This window comes from Triticum aestivum, chromosome 3B (genome assembly GCF_018294505.1).
Source record: "Triticum aestivum cultivar Chinese Spring chromosome 3B, IWGSC CS RefSeq v2.1, whole genome shotgun sequence".
NCBI classification, from domain to species: domain Eukaryota; kingdom Viridiplantae; phylum Streptophyta; class Magnoliopsida; order Poales; family Poaceae; genus Triticum; species Triticum aestivum.
In genome coordinates, this window is record NC_057801.1 from 49,691,910 (window position 1) to 49,710,296 (window position 18,387).

The 18,387-nt window shown below is 46.0% G+C and overlaps 1 protein-coding gene across 1 annotated transcript; it reads left to right on the forward strand.

Moving 5' to 3' along the window:
* The first annotated feature begins 15,750 nt into the window (after positions 1 to 15,750).
* LOC123064657 (uncharacterized) lies at positions 15,751 to 16,890 on the forward strand. Its single transcript, XM_044488091.1, has 2 exons — positions 15,751 to 16,137; positions 16,328 to 16,890. Exons 1-2 carry the CDS (start codon positions 15,806 to 15,808, stop codon positions 16,668 to 16,670), a joined length of 675 nt encoding a protein of 224 aa, XP_044344026.1. The 5' UTR covers positions 15,751 to 15,805; the 3' UTR covers positions 16,671 to 16,890.
* Positions 16,891 to 18,387: the final 1,497 nt, after the last annotated feature.

The following is an 18,387-nucleotide window of genomic DNA, read 5'->3' on the forward strand; positions in this document are numbered from 1 at the left end:
TCTATACCATAAATCCAACGTCCACCTACATGTAACGCCCTTACTCACTCCAGGATAGAAGGGAAGAGTGATTGGAGAGGGACATTTGGGATTCAGGAGTAGTCGAGAGATACAGGGAGAGTTCAGAGTCCTCATACAATATAGTCGAAATCGTCTCCTCTATTTGGCTTACCTACTACTAAGGCTACCGGGCTTGTCGTTGCTGGTGCTTGATGCAGCCGAACTGGAGGCCCGGTGGTCAGGATAGGTCGTTTGGCCCACAACACTACATTAATATTACCTCGTCATTGTTACAAGTCAGAAATGTCTAGCTGCGGTTTTGTAGGCACTAGAACAGTGCAGCAACAGATTTTTTTTAGGGTATCTTGAGATGGTATTTCTATAAATATTATATTACGGCCCTGTTCGGCAGCCGTCCACTGCCCGCTTTCCAACTCCCAGCTCCATCCAGCAGCGGAGCGCACGGAGCGGCACTTTTGCAACTCCAAAAAGTGGCATGCCTTCTTCTCTTAATAGATGATACGCACACTCGTGCGTATTCGAGAAAAAAAAAGTGGCATGCAAACCGCCCCGCTCCGCTGTGGGAGAGGCACGAAGCCAACGCGTTCGGCGCACTCCGCAGCTACTCCAACCGCTCCAGGAGCTGAGCTGCGGAGCGGAGGCCTGCCGAACAGGCACTATATCACCAATCAAGAAAAAAAAAGGAAGAGTCGCAACTCGCAAGACGAGTGGGAGTTCGCATCTGGAAAAGAAGCAGGCTTGGGCTATCCATGCGACCAGACATGCAACATACTATTAAAGAAGAACCGAAGAGAAAGCAGATTGTGAAGATTAAGCCGTTAATTCAATTTGGTGCCCGGGTTCATTTACACCCGATGAACAATACAATCAAAATAAAATATAAAAAATAAACTTTTCTCCATGCAAGATTCTTGAGTGCACCAGGTGTGTGCAAAAATTCGTGGGCAAACAACATTCGAGAACCTCGTGCCAAAAAAGACAAAATCAGCTATGAACAGTGTTTTTGTTAAAAAAACTTCTTCACAGGCTTGAAATTTGTCTTTTTGCCATGAACTCCTAAAATGTCCAAACTCCATCAAATTTGGTACCAACAATACACGTACGTAAAAGCTAAATTTTCTTTCCGTAATATTCCTAACTAACCTCAAATGCATCACACATTCGACCATATTGCACCACAAAAAAAAAACATTTTTTTGGCTATTTAAAATGATTTTACTGTTCACACTCGGAGCATCTAGACCTTTGTGCTGAAATGCCGCGTCTAGATTACGCTTCTTTCTATATCTACGCGATTGCTTTTTTTTTTTAATTTATCTATGTAGGTGCAAACCTTGGTCAATCTCTAGATCATGATGCTAGGAAATCCAGTGAATGGTTACTTGATCTATAGCTGCAAGTCCTTGCATCTTCCTTTTTCTCATTGCTGGATGAAGAATGGCCATCCTCTATTGGGGTACGCAAGCTGTTTGATGGAAGTTGTGCTTGGGAAGGGAATGACATCAATGAAATTTGTATCATTTACTGGCCTTTCATTAAATCTGGAAAAAGATAGTAATCTGGAAAATTTTGGACTAAAATAAAGGATTAGGAGATATAATGATTATACGCATTGGTATTCATGGGGAGTGAGCAGTAAAAATTGTGTGAGGCCAACTCCAACGTGTCGACATAAACGGAAGCAGAATTTGTTCCTTTTTTGCCCGTTTGGATCTGCTGTAGGGGCGGCGTCTGCCCTTGGCCGCACATTTCTGGGCAATGCGCCTGACCTTCCGACTCATTTGGCCCGCCTCACCATTTTGTTTGCCATTTTTTTCTGAATTTGGACATTCTATGAATATAAATCAAATAAACAAATAAAAATAAAACGTTGCACATAATTACACAAATAAGTCACATGGTTTTTACAACATAATAAATAAAAATATCATAGTTTACAACCAAATGAATTTAAAATTGTAGCAAATACATTGAAAGAAAAGAGCAGACATATCTATTGGTTTCCTATGTGAGTCGACATATGCTCAATCAAATCATTCTGAAATTGAATGTGAGTTGTCCAATCACACATTTCTTGACGAAATTTGGTGAATTGTGCAAATGTTGCCGCTCTATACTGAGGCTCAATGTTTTCACCCTGGTAATCCCACCCTTGGTCAAAGAGGTTGTCATCACGCTCATCCTCTACGATCATGTTATGCATGATCACATAAGCAACCATCACCTCCTACATCCTCCTAGTGCTTCATGTTTTAACAGGGTGCTGAACAATAGCCCATCGTGATTAGAGCACACCAAAAGCATGCTCCACATTTTTTTCAAGCACTCTCCTGTTTTTTTGGGAAAACCTAGCCCTCTTCTCTCCTATGGGAGCAAAGATTGACTTCACAATAGTTGACCCCTTAGGATAGATACCATCATCCGCAAAAAGGGGATAGATACCATTAGCTAGGTAATATCTCTTGTTGTGTGGTGGCCATTGATCTCAAAGTTGACCTTTGGGGAGTTGCCTTCTGAAAGCCTTGCGAACACCGTAGAGCGCTGAAGCACGTTGATATCATTGTGAAAACATGCCATGCCAAAAAAAAGAGTGCCAAATATAGAGATCTTGTGATGCCACAACATCATATGACCGTGCAAGATTTAACATGTCCCTTATTTTGCCCCTGCCAAGTAAATGGACAATTCTTCCACTCCCAATGCATAGAATCTATGCTTCCAGACATTCCCGGAAAGCCTCTTGACTCATTGATCGCTAACAACCTGGTTGTATCCACAACATTTGGTTCTCTCAAGTACTCCGGGTCAAACACTGCAACCACAACTTTGCCGAACCTGTAGAATGCTTGAAGGTATGTGGACTCACTCATGCGGAGATACTCATCCACAAGATCACCGGGAATTCCATATGCAATCATCTGAACAATTGTAGTACATTTTTGACAAGAGGATAAGCCAACCTTTCCAAGGGCATCAGACTTGCATTTGAAGTAATCATCATACACCGTCAATCCCTCTCGAACACGGTTGAACACATGTCTCCCCTCCGGAAGCATCGCCGGAAAATCTTGGCAAAGAATAGTGGGTCATTGAGCTTGAAATAATCGTTGTAGAGTAGGCAACGACCGCTTTCTCTGTTGTGATTCAACCCAGAGCATATGGCCCGAGATCGATCCCCTAAACAATGGCCACTACCCAGAAATGTGCTAATTGACGACCAATGTCTTTAGTCCGGTTGGCGGCTAGAACCGGGACAAAAGATTGACCTTTAGTCCCGGTTCCAGCCACCAACTAGGACTAAAGGAGCTGCGCCAGGAGCGAAGACCTTTAGTCCCGGTTCGTGTCTGGAACCGGGACGAAAGGGGTCAGACGAACCGGGACTAGTGCCTGCCGAGGCCCGGCCGACGCCTTGGCCGCTCGAACCGGGACTGATGCACCCATTAGTCCCGGTTCGTAACTCGACCGAGTCTAAAGCTCTAATCTGGCTAGGACCAAAGCCCTATTTTCTACTAGTGATCCAGAGTCAAATCGCAATGCATTGGCCCTGAAACCCTATTTCATGATCAAGAGGACCGTATAAGGAGAAGAAAACCCTTTGGTGGAAGGCGTTGTTCATCCATCAAGTTATCCCTTTGTAGCCGCCGCTATCTCCATCTCTGTAGATGAAATACGAACATGATATGGTTGTGGCTTGCAGTGGATATAGTGGCTAAAATAGATAATTTTAGTAGTTGAAAGTATAGTGATTATAGTAGTTGAAATAGTAATTTTACATTGAATTGCAAGTTCCCACGAATATGAGCCAAAATTGACATATTCATTCATTTGGAGAAGTTGAAGCTCGAAATATGGGTATTTAGCTTAGGGTAAGCTGCAAAAGGATAATATATATTTTTTGGCTACCAAAACCTTCTCTCTCCTCTAACCATCATTGGTTTGGGTAGAAAAATATGGGTATTGCGGTTGGAGATGCTCTCACTCATACGCATGCAATGTCGAATCTACTACAGTGGCTTTAACATGCTCGAGGTTGCCCTCTCGAAATGAGCTTATTTTCTCTCACTATTAACATTCAGGACCTGGCACAATGAATAATAGCGGTCTCATCAAAACGGTCTTCATGTTGTCCCTAGACGACTTCTCGTAGCCCCCCCCTCTACGACCATGTTATGCATGATCACATAAGCAACCATCACCTCCTACATCCTCCTAGTGCCTCATGTTCTAGCAGGGTGCTGAACAATAGCCCAGCATGATTAGAGCACACGAAAAGCACGCTCCACATTTTTCCAAGCACTCTCTTGTTTTTTGGGAAAACCTAGCCCTCTTCTCTCCTATGGGAGCAAAGATTGTGTTCACAATAGTTGACCCCTTATGATAGATACCATCATCCGCAAAAAGATCACCGGGAATTCCATATGCAATCATCTGAACAGTTGTAGTACATTTTTGATAAGAGGATAAGCCAACCTTTCCAAGGGCATCAGACTTGCATTTGAAGTAATCATCATACACCATCAATCCCTCTCGAATATGGTTGAACACATGTCTCCCCTCCAGAAGCATCACCGGAAAATCTTGGCAAAGAATAGTGGGTCATTGAGCTTGAAATAATAGTTGTAGAGTAGGCAACGACCGCTTTCTCTGCTATGATTCAACCCAGAGCATATGGCCCGAGATCGATCCCCTAAACAATGGCCACTACCCAGAAATGTGCTAATTGACAACTAATGTCTTTAGTCCCGGTTGGTGGCTAGAACCGGGACAAAAGACTGACCTTTAGTCCCAGTTCCAGCCACCAACTAGGACTAAAGGAGCTGCGCTAGGAGCGAAGACCTTTAGTCCCGGTTCGTGTCTGGAACCGGGACGAAAGGGGTTAGACGAACCGGGACTAGTGCCTGCCGAGGCCCGGCCGACGCCCTGGCCGCTCGAACCGGGACTGATGCACCCATTAGTCCCGGTTCGTAACTCGACCGAGTCTAAAGCTCTAATCTGGCTAGGACCAAAGCCCTATTTTCTACTAGTGATCCAGAGTCAAATCGCAACGCATTGGCCCTGAAACCCTATTTCATGATCGAGACGACCGTATAAGGAGAAGAAAACCCTTTGGTGGAAGGCGTTGCTCATCCATCAAGTTATCCCTTTGCAGCCGCCGCTATCTCCATCTCTGTAGATGAAATACGAACATGATATGGTTGTGGCTTGCGGTGGATATAGTGGCTAAAATGGATAATTTTAGTAGTTGAAAGTATAGGCTATCTTCTCATAATGTGGATATCGTGTTTTACACGGAGTTAGGACTTCGGAGACATAGTACACGGGCTTTTCAACCTGAAGCTTATGGCCCTCCATTTCTCGTTCGACCATGAGAACCGCGTTGACTATCTGGTTAGTGGCTGAGATGTATAGTATCAACGGCTCACATGTGTCTGGTGTCGTTAAAATGGGATTTGTGGCGAGGAGGGCTTTAATTATCTTCCGGGGCGATCGCTGCCTCAGTGATCCACTTAAAATTCTTGGTTTGTTTCAGCAATCTAAAAAGGGGTAGGGCTTTTCTCTCGAGCTTTGAGATGAAGTGGCCACACAGCCTGCCAATTTTTGGACGTGTTTGAGCTCGGTTGGCACCTCTCTAGTCAGGCCAAAGCTCGAATTTTGGATGTGTTGGCTTCAATTCCTCGGCTGGACACAATGAAGCCGAGGAGTTTACCCGCCAGCACACCAAAGACGCATTTTTGGGGGTTGAGCTTAATTTGGTACTCCCGTAGACTAGTGGATGTTTCGTGAAGGTTGTCGACCAGTTGTCCGGCATGTTTGGTTTTGACAACCACATCGCCGATATAAGCCTCTACGGTTTTTCTGATGTGTTTTTACAAACATGTTTGGATCATACGCTGGTACGTTGTGCTAGTGTTTTTCACTCTGAAAGGCATTGTGTTAAAGGAAAAGAGCCCGTAGGGCATCATGAATGTGGTTGCAGCCTGTTCGGATTCCTTCATCTTTATCTGGTGGTATGCCGAGTAGGCGTATAGAAAACACAATGAGTCATGCCTTGTTGTGGCATCCATGATCTGGTCAATGCATGGTATGGGGAAAGGGTCCGTAGGGCAAGCCCTGTTAAGGTATTTGACATCGATGCAAAGGCACCAGGACTTGTCCTTCTTGGGTACCATCATAAGATTAGTGAGCCAGTCGGGTGTTTAATGTCTTTGATGAATTCGGCCTCAAGAAGTTTAGCCAATTCTTCGCCTATTGCTTGATGCTTGGGTTCAGAGAATCAAAGAAGTCCTTGCTTGACCGGCTTATAGCCTTTCAGGATGTTCATGCTGTGTTCGGCAAGTCTTCGGGGATCCCTGGCATATTCGAGGGGTGCCAGGTGAATATATCCCAATTTTCTCTAAGGAAGTTGTGTAGAACCTCATCAATTTCTGGTTCAAGCTATGCCCCACTCGATGCTGTTTAATTTGGGTCGGTGGGGTGTACTTGAAATTTTACTATGTCATCGGCCGACTTGAATGAGGTCGACTTCGGACTCTTGTCAAGGATGATATCATCCCGATCGACCATAGTTCTCAATGATGTCAACTCTTCGGCTGCGAGGGCCTCAGATAGTGATTCAAGGGCGAGCGATGCCGTTTTATTTTTGGCTTTAAGTGCTTTGTAGGGGTTGCTTGAGATGGTAATTATCTCGTTTGGACCCGGTATTTTGAGCTTCATGTAGCCGTAATGCGGAATTGCTTGAAACTTTGAGAAGGCATCACGTCCCAGAAGGGCTTGATAGCCGCTTTTGAAGGGGATGACATGGAATGCCACTTCCTCAGATCGATAGTTCTTGGTTTTCCAAAACCACGTGTAAGATGATTTTTCCACTGCACCGTGCCTCTCGTCGCGGTATTATTCCTTTAAAGGTGGTTTGGCTTTGTTCGATGCGTTTATCGGTTTGCATCTTTTCTAGAGTATCTTCGTATATGAGGTTTAGGCTGCTGCCTCCATCCATTAGCAACTTTCGAAGCCAATAAACGATAACGATTGGGTCGAGGACCAGGGTGGCTGGGCATCTTCGTAGGGTGCTCCTTGGATGATCTTTGTTATCGAAGGTAATTGGTGTGTCTATCCACATGCCCCGGGTTGCTACGTGTTGGATGGAGCCAATTTCTCTGAGAGCCCGCTTCCTATGGGTTTTTGACGTGAAGATTTTATAGATCATAAGGACCTCATCCTCATCCGAGGATTCTTCTGCATACTAGTTCCTGCCAGCAAGGAGGGCTTCGCCCCTCTTAGCTACTTGCCTTACCACCCAACAGTCGCAAAGATTGTGGGTTGGGCTGGTATTTAATTAGTAGAACGGAGTGGATAGGGCATGGCTTATCTAGCAGACCGTCAAGCGTAGTCTTGGATCCTGCGGCCGGCTTCCTCTTTTTCCGAGGTCGATCGATCGATGATGGTTGTGTGCAATGTTTGCGTCGGAGTGTAAGCCTATCACACTTCATGTTTTTACCACAGATCAAGTTTGTTTTCCCTGGCCAACTAGGCATCTTCAATTGTGTAGAATTTTGATACCAGATTAGATAGCCCAGAGAACATTTGGATGCAATGGCGGGTAAGGGCATTCGAGATGCCTTTATCCTTGCATCCATGCTGAAAAGCTGTTATGGTATCTAAATCCTGGTAGTTCGGTACGTTGTTCTTAATGGACGGGAACCTGGACTAGAATTTCCTGATTGATTCATCAGGTAGCAGTTGCACGTAGGCTAAATCCCAGACATCAGATGGGCCTGAATTATCCGGTCAGTATTCGATGTGGGGGTGGGTGGGAGGGAAAATTTGATCCCCTTCGACCATGGGCTCGAGGCTCCGAAGTATTTATCTTGTAAATGACATACCGGTGTCGGATCGGCTGAGATGATTTTAAGATCTAATTCCTTAGTTGTTTCCGACTGGCCGTTATTAGGGTCGCTGTCCAAGTAATACCTCAGCCCCTTGCCCTTTACGGGGTTTTTGGCCGGGGCGGATTGAGAGGCGAAGAGTTCGTGGGTAGCTTCTTGCTCACCGTAGCCTTGCTCATAAGGGAGGAGGCGTGACCCGATGACAGAAGACTCGATCATGGAAACAATGGCCCTGAAGGTTGGGGTCGGTGACCGGCGATCCCATTGATCCTTCTTTGATCTCATAGCGGAACTCTCAATTAAAGCACCAATGTCGGTGGTAAAACCGACAGACCTTAGGGTAGGGGGTCCCGAGCTATGGATCTTGGATCGATGGTAACAGGACACAAGGGACGTGGTGTTTACCCAGGTTTGGGCCCTCTCAAAGGGGTAATACCCTACATCATGCTTTGATTGCATTGATGGTTGTGTATCGAGTACAAGCTTGATCTACCTCGAGATCCTAAGTTGTGTTCTAACCCTAAGGCTAGGAGGACGCATGTGATTATGATCGGCCCTCTACCGGCTAGACCCCTTGGCTTATATACATGTCGGCGGGGCACCTAGGGTTACATGGTTGGTTGTTGATCTGAAGGTGCGTATGGCGGTGACCGAAGATGTCCTTAAAGTACACGTCAAGTCTTCGGTAGAGGCTGTTTTGATCATGTCGAGGTGAGAGGCTTCTGGTGTCCTTCCTTATGAGAACAAGGACCCCCTAAGCTTGGGCCAATGACTCTAGGCCAACTAGGTTGGTACCCCCTAGTCCAGGACACCGTCATCAAACATTATGAAAGTAGAGTTCCACCTAGTCTTGCAATCAAGTCTCAACTTCCTTGTTATTTTCACTTTTTAATACTTGGTCATGTCCTCAAACGTCCCTATCCTTTTGGGTGAGGCAGTCCAATATGCAGCACTTTCACGGATGTTTTCTATAGCTGATTACATGGCATCTAACCCATCCTTCACTACCAAATTCAAAACATGTGCACAACAACGGATGTGGAGTGGAGTACGTACCTTCACAAAGAAGCTTACTTTTGCCTATCTTGCTCATAATTACCACAATTGGTTGTGGCTTGCGGTGGATATAGTGGCCAAAATGGATAATTTTAGTAGTTGAAAGTATAGTGATTATAGTAGTTGAAATAGTAATTTTTCATTGAATTGCAAGTTCCCATGAATATGAGCCAAAATTGACATATTCATTCATTTGGAGAAGTTGAAGCTCGAAATATGGGTGTTTAGCTTTGGGTAAGCTGCAAAAGCATAATATATATTTTTTGGCTACCAAAACCTTCTCTCTCCTCTAACCATCATTGGTTTGGGTAGAAAAATATGGGTATTGCGGTTGGAGATGCTCTCACTCATACGCATGCAATGTCGAATCTACTACAGTGGCTTTAACATGCTCGAGGTTGCCCTCTCGAAATGAGCTTATTTTCTCTCACTATTAACATTCAGGACCTGGCACAATGAATAATAGCGGTCTCATCAAAACGGTCTTCATGTTGTCCCTAGACGACTTCTCGTAGCCCCCCCTCTACGACCATGTTATGCATGATCACATAAGCAACCATCACCTCCTACATCCTCCTAGTGCCTCATGTTCTAGCAGGGTGCTGAACAATAGCCCAGCATGATTAGAGCACACGAAAAGCACGCTCCACATTTTTCCAAGCACTCTCTTGTTTTTTGGGAAAACCTAGCCCTCTTCTCTCCTATGGGAGCAAAGATTGTGTTCACAATAGTTGACCCCTTATGATAGATACCATCATCCGCAAAAAGATCACCGGGAATTCCATATGCAATCATCTGAACAGTTGTAGTACATTTTTGATAAGAGGATAAGCCAACCTTTCCAAGGGCATCAGACTTGCATTTGAAGTAATCATCATACACCATCAATCCCTCTCGAATATGGTTGAACACATGTCTCCCCTCCAGAAGCATCACCGGAAAATCTTGGCAAAGAATAGTGGGTCATTGAGCTTGAAATAATAGTTGTAGAGTAGGTAACGACCGCTTTCTCTGCTATGATTCAACCCAGAGCATATGGCCCGAGATCGATCCCCTAAACAATGGCCACTACCCAGAAATGTGCTAATTGACAACCAATGTCTTTAGTCCCGGTTGGTGGCTAGAACCGGGACAAAAGACTGACCTTTAGTCCCAGTTCCAGCCACCAACTAGGACTAAAGGAGCTGCGCTAGGAGCGAAGACCTTTAGTCCCGGTTCGTGTCTGGAACCGGGACGAAAGGGGTTAGACGAACCGGGACTAGTGCCTGCCGAGGCCCGGCCGATGCCCTGGCCGCTCGAACCGGGACTGATGCACCCATTAGTCCCGGTTCGTAACTCGACCGAGTCTAAAGCTCTAATCTGGCTAGGACCAAAGCCCTATTTTCTACTAGTGATCCAGAGTCAAATCGCAACGCATTGGCCCTGAAACCCTATTTCATGATCGAGACGACCGTATAAGGAGAAGAAAACCCTTTGGTGGAAGGCGTTGCTCATCCATCAAGTTATCCCTTTGCAGCCGCCGCTATCTCCATCTCTGTAGATGAAATACGAACATGATATGGTTGTGGCTTGCGGTGGATATAGTGGCTAAAATGGATAATTTTAGTAGTTGAAAGTATAGGCTATCTTCTCATAATGTGGATATCGTGTTTTACACGGAGTTAGGACTTCGGAGACATAGTACACGGGCTTTTCAACCTGAAGCTTATGGCCCTCCATTTCTCGTTCGACCATGAGAACCGCGTTGACTATCTGGTTAGTGGCTGAGATGTATAGTATCATCGGCTCACATGTGTCTGGTGTCGTTAAAATGGGATTTGTGGCGAGGAGGGCTTTAATTATCTTCCGGGGCGATCGCTGCCTCAGTGATCCACTTAAAATTCTTGGTTTGTTTCAGCAATCTAAAAAGGGGTAGGGCTTTTCTCTCGAGCTTTGAGATGAAGTGGCCACACAGCCTGCCAATTTTTGGACGTGTTTGAGCTCGGTTGGCACCTCTCTAGTCAGGCCAAAGCTCGAATTTTGGATGTGTTGGCTTCAATTCCTCGGCTGGACACAATGAAGCCGAGGAGTTTACCCGCCAGCACACCAAAGACGCATTTTTGGGGGTTGAGCTTAATTTGGTACTCCCGTAGACTGGTGGATGTTTCGCGAAGGTTGTCGACCAGTTGTCCGGCATGTTTGGTTTTGACAACCACATCGCCGATATAAGCCTCTACGGTTTTTCTGATGTGTTTTTACAAACATGTTTGGATCATACGCTGGTACGTTGTGCTAGTGTTTTTCACTCTGAAAGGCATTGTGTTAAAGGAAAAGAGCCCGTAGGGCATCATGAATGTGGTTGCAGCCTGTTCGGATTCCTTCATCTTTATCTGGTGGTATGCCGAGTAGGCGTATAGAAAACACAATGAGTCATGCCTTGTTGTGGCATCCACGATCTGGTCAATGCATGGTATGGGGAAAGGGTCCGTAGGGCAAGCCCTGTTAAGGTATTTGACATCGATGCAAAGGCACCAGGACTTGTCCTTCTTGGGTACCATCATAAGATTAGTGAGCCAGTCGGGTGTTTAATGTCTTTGCTGAATTCGGCCTCAAGAAGTTTAGCCAATTCTTCGCCTATTGCTTGACGCTTGGGTTCAGAGAATCAAAGAAGTCCTTGCTTGACCGGCTTATAGCCTTTCAGGATGTTCATGCTGTGTTCGGCAAGTCTTCGGGGATCCCTGGCATATTCGAGGGGTGCCAGGTGAATATATCCCAATTTTCTCTAAGGAAGTTGTGTAGAACCTCATCAATTTCTGGTTCAAGCTATGCCCCACTCGATGCTGTTTAATTTGGGTCGGTGGGGTGTACTTGAAATTTTACTATGTCATCGGCCGACTTGAATGAGGTCGACTTCGGACTCTTGTCAAGGATGATATCATCCCGATCGACCATAGTTCTCAATGATGTCAACTCTTCGGCTGCGAGGGCCTCAGATAGTGATTCAAGGGCGAGCGATGCCGTTTTATTTTTGGCTTTAAGTGCTTTGTAGGGGTTGCTTGAGATGGTAATTATCTCGTTTGGACCCGGTATTTTGAGCTTCATGTAGCCGTAATGCGGAATTGCTTGAAACTTTGAGAAGGCATCACGTCCCAGAAGGGCTTGATAGCCGCTTTTGAAGGGGATGACATGGAATGCCACTTCCTCAGATCGATAGTTCTTGGTTTTCCAAAACCACGTGTAAGATGATTTTTCCACTGCACCGTGCCTCTCGTCGCGGTATTATTCCTTTAAAGGTGGTTTGGCTTTGTTCGATGCGTTTATCGGTTTGCATCTTTTCTAGAGTATCTTCGTATATGAGGTTTAGGCTGCTGCCTCCATCCATTAGCAACTTTCGAAGCCAATAAACGATAACGATTGGGTCGAGGACCAGGGTGGCTGGGCATCTTCGTAGGGTGCTCCTTGGATGATCTTTGTTATCGAAGGTAATTGGTGTGTCTATCCACATGCCCCGGGTTGCTACGTGTTGGATGGAGCCAATTTCTCTGAGAGCCCGCTTCCTATGGGTTTTTGACGTGAAGATTTTATAGATCATAAGGACCTCATCCTCATCCGAGGATTCTTCTGCATACTAGTTCCTGCCAGCAAGGAGGGCTTCGCCCCTCTTAGCTACTTGCCTTACCACCCAACAGTCGCAAAGATTGTGGGTTGGGCTGGTATTTAATTAGTAGAACGGAGTGGATAGGGCATGGCTTATCTAGCAGACCGTCAAGCGTAGTCTTGGATCCTGCGGCCGGCTTCCTCTTTTTCCGAGGTCGATCGATCGATGATGGTTGTGTGCAATGTTTGCGTCGGAGTGTAAGCCTATCACACTTCATGTTTTTACCACAGATCAAGTTTGTTTTCCCTGGCCAACTAGGCATCTTCAATTGTGTAGAATTTTGATACCAGATTAGATAGCCCAGAGAACATTTGGATGCAATGGCGGGTAAGGGCATTCGAGATGCCTTTATCCTTGCATCCATGCTGAAAAGCTGTTATGGTATCTAAATCCTGGTAGTTCGGTACGTTGTTCTTAATGGACGGGAACCTGGACTAGAATTTCCTGATTGATTCATCAGGTAGCAGTTGCACGTAGGCTAAATCCCAGACATCAGATGGTCCTGAATTATCCGGTCAGTATTCGATGTGGGGGTGGGTGGGAGGGAAAATTTGATCCCCTTCGACCATGGGCTCGAGGCTCCGAAGTATTTATCTTGTAAATGACATACCGGTGTCGGATCGGCTGAGATGATTTTAAGATCTAATTCCTTAGTTGTTTCCGACTGGCCGTTATTAGGGTCGCTGTCCAAGTAATACCTCAGCCCCTTGCCCTTTACGGGGTTTTTGGCCGGGGCGGATTGAGAGGCGAAGAGTTCGTGGGTAGCTTCTTGCTCACCGTAGCCTTGCTCATAAGGGAGGAGGCGTGACCCGATGACAGAAGACTCGATCATGGAAACAATGGCCCTGAAGGTTGGGGTCGGTGACCGGCGATCCCATTGATCCTTCTTTGATCTCATAGCGGAACTCTCAATTAAAGCACCAATGTCGGTGGTAAAACCGACAGACCTTAGGGTAGGGGGTCCCGAGCTATGGATCTTGGATCGATGGTAACAGGACACAAGGGACGTGGTGTTTACCCAGGTTTGGGCCCTCTCAAAGGGGTAATACCCTACATCATGCTTTGATTGCATTGATGGTTGTGTATCGAGTACAAGCTTGATCTACCTCGAGATCCTAAGTTGTGTTCTAACCCTAAGGCTAGGAGGACGCATGTGATTATGATCGGCCCTCTACCGGCTAGACCCCTTGGCTTATATACATGTCGGCGGGGCACCTAGGGTTACATGGTTGGTTGTTGATCTGAAGGTGCGTATGGCGGTGACCGAAGATGTCCTTAAAGTACACGTCAAGTCTTCGGTAGAGGCTGTTTTGATCATGTCGAGGTGAGAGGCTTCTGGTGTCCTTCCTTATGAGAACAAGGACCCCCTAAGCTTGGGCCAATGACTCTAGGTCAACTAGGTTGGTACCCCCTAGTCCAGGACACCGTCATCAAACATTATGAAAGTAGAGTTCCACCTAGTCTTGCAATCAAGTCTCAACTTCCTTGTTATTTTCACTTTTTAATACTTGGTCATGTCCTCAAACGTCCCTATCCTTTTGGGTGAGGCAGTCCAATATGCAGCACTTTCACGGATGTTTTCTATAGCTGATTACATGGCATCTAACCCATCCTTCACTACCAAATTCAAAACATGTGCACAACAACGGATGTGGAGTGGAGTACGTACCTTCACAAAGAAGCTTACTTTTGCCTATCTTGCTCATAATTACCACAATTGGTTGTGGCTTGCGGTGGATATAGTGGCCAAAATGGATAATTTTAGTAGTTGAAAGTATAGTGATTATAGTAGTTGAAATAGTAATTTTTCATTGAATTGCAAGTTCCCATGAATATGAGCCAAAATTGACATATTCATTCATTTGGAGAAGTTGAAGCTCGAAATATGGGTGTTTAGCTTTGGGTAAGCTGCAAAAGCATAATATATATTTTTTGGCTACCCCAAACCTTGTCTCTCCTCTAACCATCATTGGTTTGTGTAGCTAAATATGGGTATTGCGGTTGGAGATGCTCTCACTCATACGCATGCAACGTAGAATCTACTAGCTAGAGTGGCTTTAACATGCTCGAGGTTGCCCTCTTGAAATGAGCTTATTTTCCTTCACTATTAACATTCAGGACCTGGCACAATGAATAATAGCGGTCTCATCAATCAAAACGGTCTTCATGTTGTCCCTAGCCGACTTCCCCTAGCCCCCCCTTGGTCGCCGCTAGTCATGAGGACGGCGCGAAGGAACTGTGTCCCCGATCCGTGACCAGCAGACTTCCTTAGTCCCCGGACAGGCGCCATGTGCCCAGCTGACGGTCACATATGACTAACACGCCGCCCAACCCAACGACATATCGGTCGGGTCTTCTACAGGGCCGTCTCCAGAAATTTGAGGCCCCTGTGCGAAATGCAAATTGTGGTCCTAAAATTTCTAAAATACTCGGTTTTTAAGAAAAGAAATTGAATAAATTGAAACATTGTATAAATTATCTGTGTTTCCGGGCAGGAAATGAAGCAATCACTAAAGCAAAAAATCAAAGGAAACGAAGCAATCAAAAACGAGACAACGGCGCACATCTGTCAGTTCGTCTCGGGAAAGATCGTAGATTGATCGATGGTTCAATAGGTTGTGTAGTAGATCGGACTAGGGCTCGGTTCAGGACATATTGGAGCAGGCCTAGTTCGAAGGAGGCCGCGGCTACCAGCAAAAAAAGGGCCCAAAACAAATAATATACAGACATTGGCCCAAAACGGGGGGCCCCTAGAATTTGGGGGCCCTGTGCGGTCGCACAGCCCGCACATGCCCTTGGACGGGCCTGGTCTTCTAACGCCCGACATCATCCGCCGGCAACTAAAGTGCGGTAATCTGAAAATTGACATCAAGGGTACGGTGTAAACTTTTGATATATTTATTTCACAATAAATAAAATCTGAAAAAAGATGGTACTACCAGTAATTTGGGAACGGAAATTTCGGACGGTAGGAACAGGAAGAATTCGTGGGGACTGAGGAGTGAAAAATGTGTGGGAAAAAGAGGAGGCCGAGAGGGATGTCGACATCCTGGAGAAGAAACTCGAATGGTCTTTCGACACGTGTCCCTCGACCTCCCACTCCTCTCTAAAGCGCGGCACCCCCCCCCCCCCCTTCGTTTCTTCCTCCACAAACCCCCCGGTCCGGTCTTGCGTAGTCGAAGAGAGAGAAAAACCCTCGCCGTCGAGAATGAGGGCCGCTCTCCGCCTCGCCTCCGCCCTCCGCCGCCTGCCAGCTCGCACCGGCGACCTCGTGTCCTCGCAGGCCGTCCTCCCGCCGCTCGCCGGCCGCGCCCCCCTCCTCTCGCGCGCCCTCTCGCTCCCTCACCTCCCCGCCGCCGTCCGTCGTTTCTCGGACAAGAGCCCAAAGGACCACCTTGACCGCGCCACCACCCTGATCAAGCAAGGGGAGCTTCTCGTTGAGGAAGGCAAGGTCATATCCCGTCACCTCACCAAGGGGGTCAAGGACTCCACCAAGGATCGGCTTCGCGTCTTCAAATCAGGCCTATCGGACATCATCAGGTACTCGTCTTTTGCTTTGTGAGTTGAATTCCTCCCCAGTTCCTATCTTATGGCGGGATTGCGGGGAAAAGAAGCATACTTTGGCGTTTTGTTGGCTTATTATTGGAGGAAAAAAAAATCACCGTTTGGGCCTGATTGGGCTTGAAACCCGTTTGTTGTTCTTTGGATTTGACGGTTGATTCTGCTGCAGGACGCAATTTCGCCATCATTGGGTAAACCGCGTTGCTTGGCTGAGGATCTCAGTGCACTCATTACTTATCCTCCTCACTGATGGCATCCTCATCCATTTTGGGGGCTCTTACCTGCTGGACATATGCAAGCCTCACATGAAGGCGATTGCTACCAAGGCCATTGACAAGGCAGAGGAGAAAGGTAAAGAATTGGCAAGGTCGGACAAGTCGAGGGCGGAGGCTCAGAAATTCATTGATCGGGCCCTCAACAGTTTCTCCATACGGGCGGTTGTGTTTGGCTGGAAGAAGAAGAAGGATGAAGAACCCAGCAAGAAGGAGGAGGCAGAGGCACCCAAGAAGTAGAGGCCCAAGCCCAAGGAGGAGGGCACAAGCAATTTTTTGTTCATTCAAAGGGGGGCGATTCACTGCGCCAATCAGTTTTTATTTCATCTTTCCTTCGGTGGCCTCAATCTTTACTTTGGCGCTCTCAAACTTATCAATGTGTTGCCTGTAATGATGGTTCAAGATCTCTGTTTTGGGTCGGTCCTGTGAGAATTTTAATATCCAATATTCAGTTGACTGATGATGTTTCTTTTAAGGAGGAGTTTGGGTACTTTGATATATATATATACATGCTGTGTTTCTAACCTGTCAATTTGCGGGCATTGAGGCTACCAATTGTGCTGCACGCTTTGCGTCGCATGACCCATTAGTCAAGTCTATGTAATGTTCAGGTGCCGGATGTGTTCCCGGTTCTTGTGGCGCGGCGCACACGGCCCTGCTATCCAAGTCGGGGGAGTCGCTGGCCACGAGGAGCCTGCACTCGGAGCTCGTTTACAACTACTCTGGCTCGTAGCATGTGGGTTGCTCTACATCTTACTTCTTCCTCTTTTACAACTAATCCACAGACTTGTTATCTTATTACTCTGTGTGCACTTGATCTTACATTACATGATGATAGCATTATTGCTCTAGTGTGGGTTTAGTGACAGCTTGCTTGGTTTTGTGTTTCCTAGATAACAGAGTCCCTGAAGCGACGCGGCATCACTGAGGACACGCGATATATCTTGGCTGCCGAGTTTGATGCTTCAGACAAGGAGGTATAATGTTCAGAATGCACCCCTTGTTCGGACATGGTTTTGAACCTGTCAGTTTCTTGCCCCAATAACCCTGCTTGAATTGTTTGAATCTCGCTTGAGCACCACGAGTCTGAAGTTTTGAACTTTCCTGCCCCGACGGTTGTAGTGTATAGGCTGAAAAATCTTTCAAAGCCTAGCTGAAACTTTCTTGCTTTGGGCATCTAGCGTTAGTGCTCTAATTATGGGCCTTGAATCAAGAGCTTCTTGTAACTACTCAAGATTTCGGTAAATAACTTGAAGCGTTTTATGTCTATCGCAGTCTGGTTCATGTTACCAGTTATCTGAAAAAAAAAACATTATAAGAAACCAAGATTCTCATATTTGATCTGTGGTCAGTGTGTCGATTAGATCATGTGCCCCGCGAGCAGACTAGATCGGCTCATTTGAGTTCATATGGAGTCCGTCAGAATGCAATTCTATGACGAATTTGGTTTTGCGGGGCTTGCGTGAATAGTATACCTTATCGTTTATGTTATACATGTATGATCCTGGACCGTGGGACACAGCTGCAACTCCAACTCGATATTGAAGTCCTTCCTGCTGAGTGCAATCACCAGCCCTTTTTGTTTTGTTTTTTGACAAAAGAGTCTACCTTCTATCGTTTTATGTTGGCTTTGAATATGCAAAAGATTCATATTTCTACCACTTTCAGTTTATCAACATCGATGCGTCGGGCCCATCACCAGCCCCAAACTTGTAGCATATTTATCAAGTACAGTAACCTGTTCTCCTCACTTGGCTTTTTGGTATGTTTTGATTCTCTTACTACTGTAGCTTGTCTGGATGGTTACATATCGTTTGACAAACACATTTAAAAACAGAGTTTTCTTTCCTCTCTTGTAATGTTAGTTATGTGACACCGATAGAATGCAGAGCAGATCGCCAAAACTCCTAGCAAGTGGTTAATTATGACAGGCCGTTGGCATTTAGAAATATTTGAC

What these genes read in the sequence shown, in the direction of transcription:
- LOC123064657 (XM_044488091.1), top strand. Translation starts at nt 15,806, where the DNA reads ATGAGGGCCGCTCTCCGCCTCGCCTCCGCCCTCCGCCGCCTGCCAGCT. An exon ending in GGCCTATCGGACATCATCAG is followed by an intron (nt 16,138 to 16,327) that starts GTACTCGTCTTT and finishes ATTCTGCTGCAG; the next exon opens with GACGCAATTTCGCCATCATT.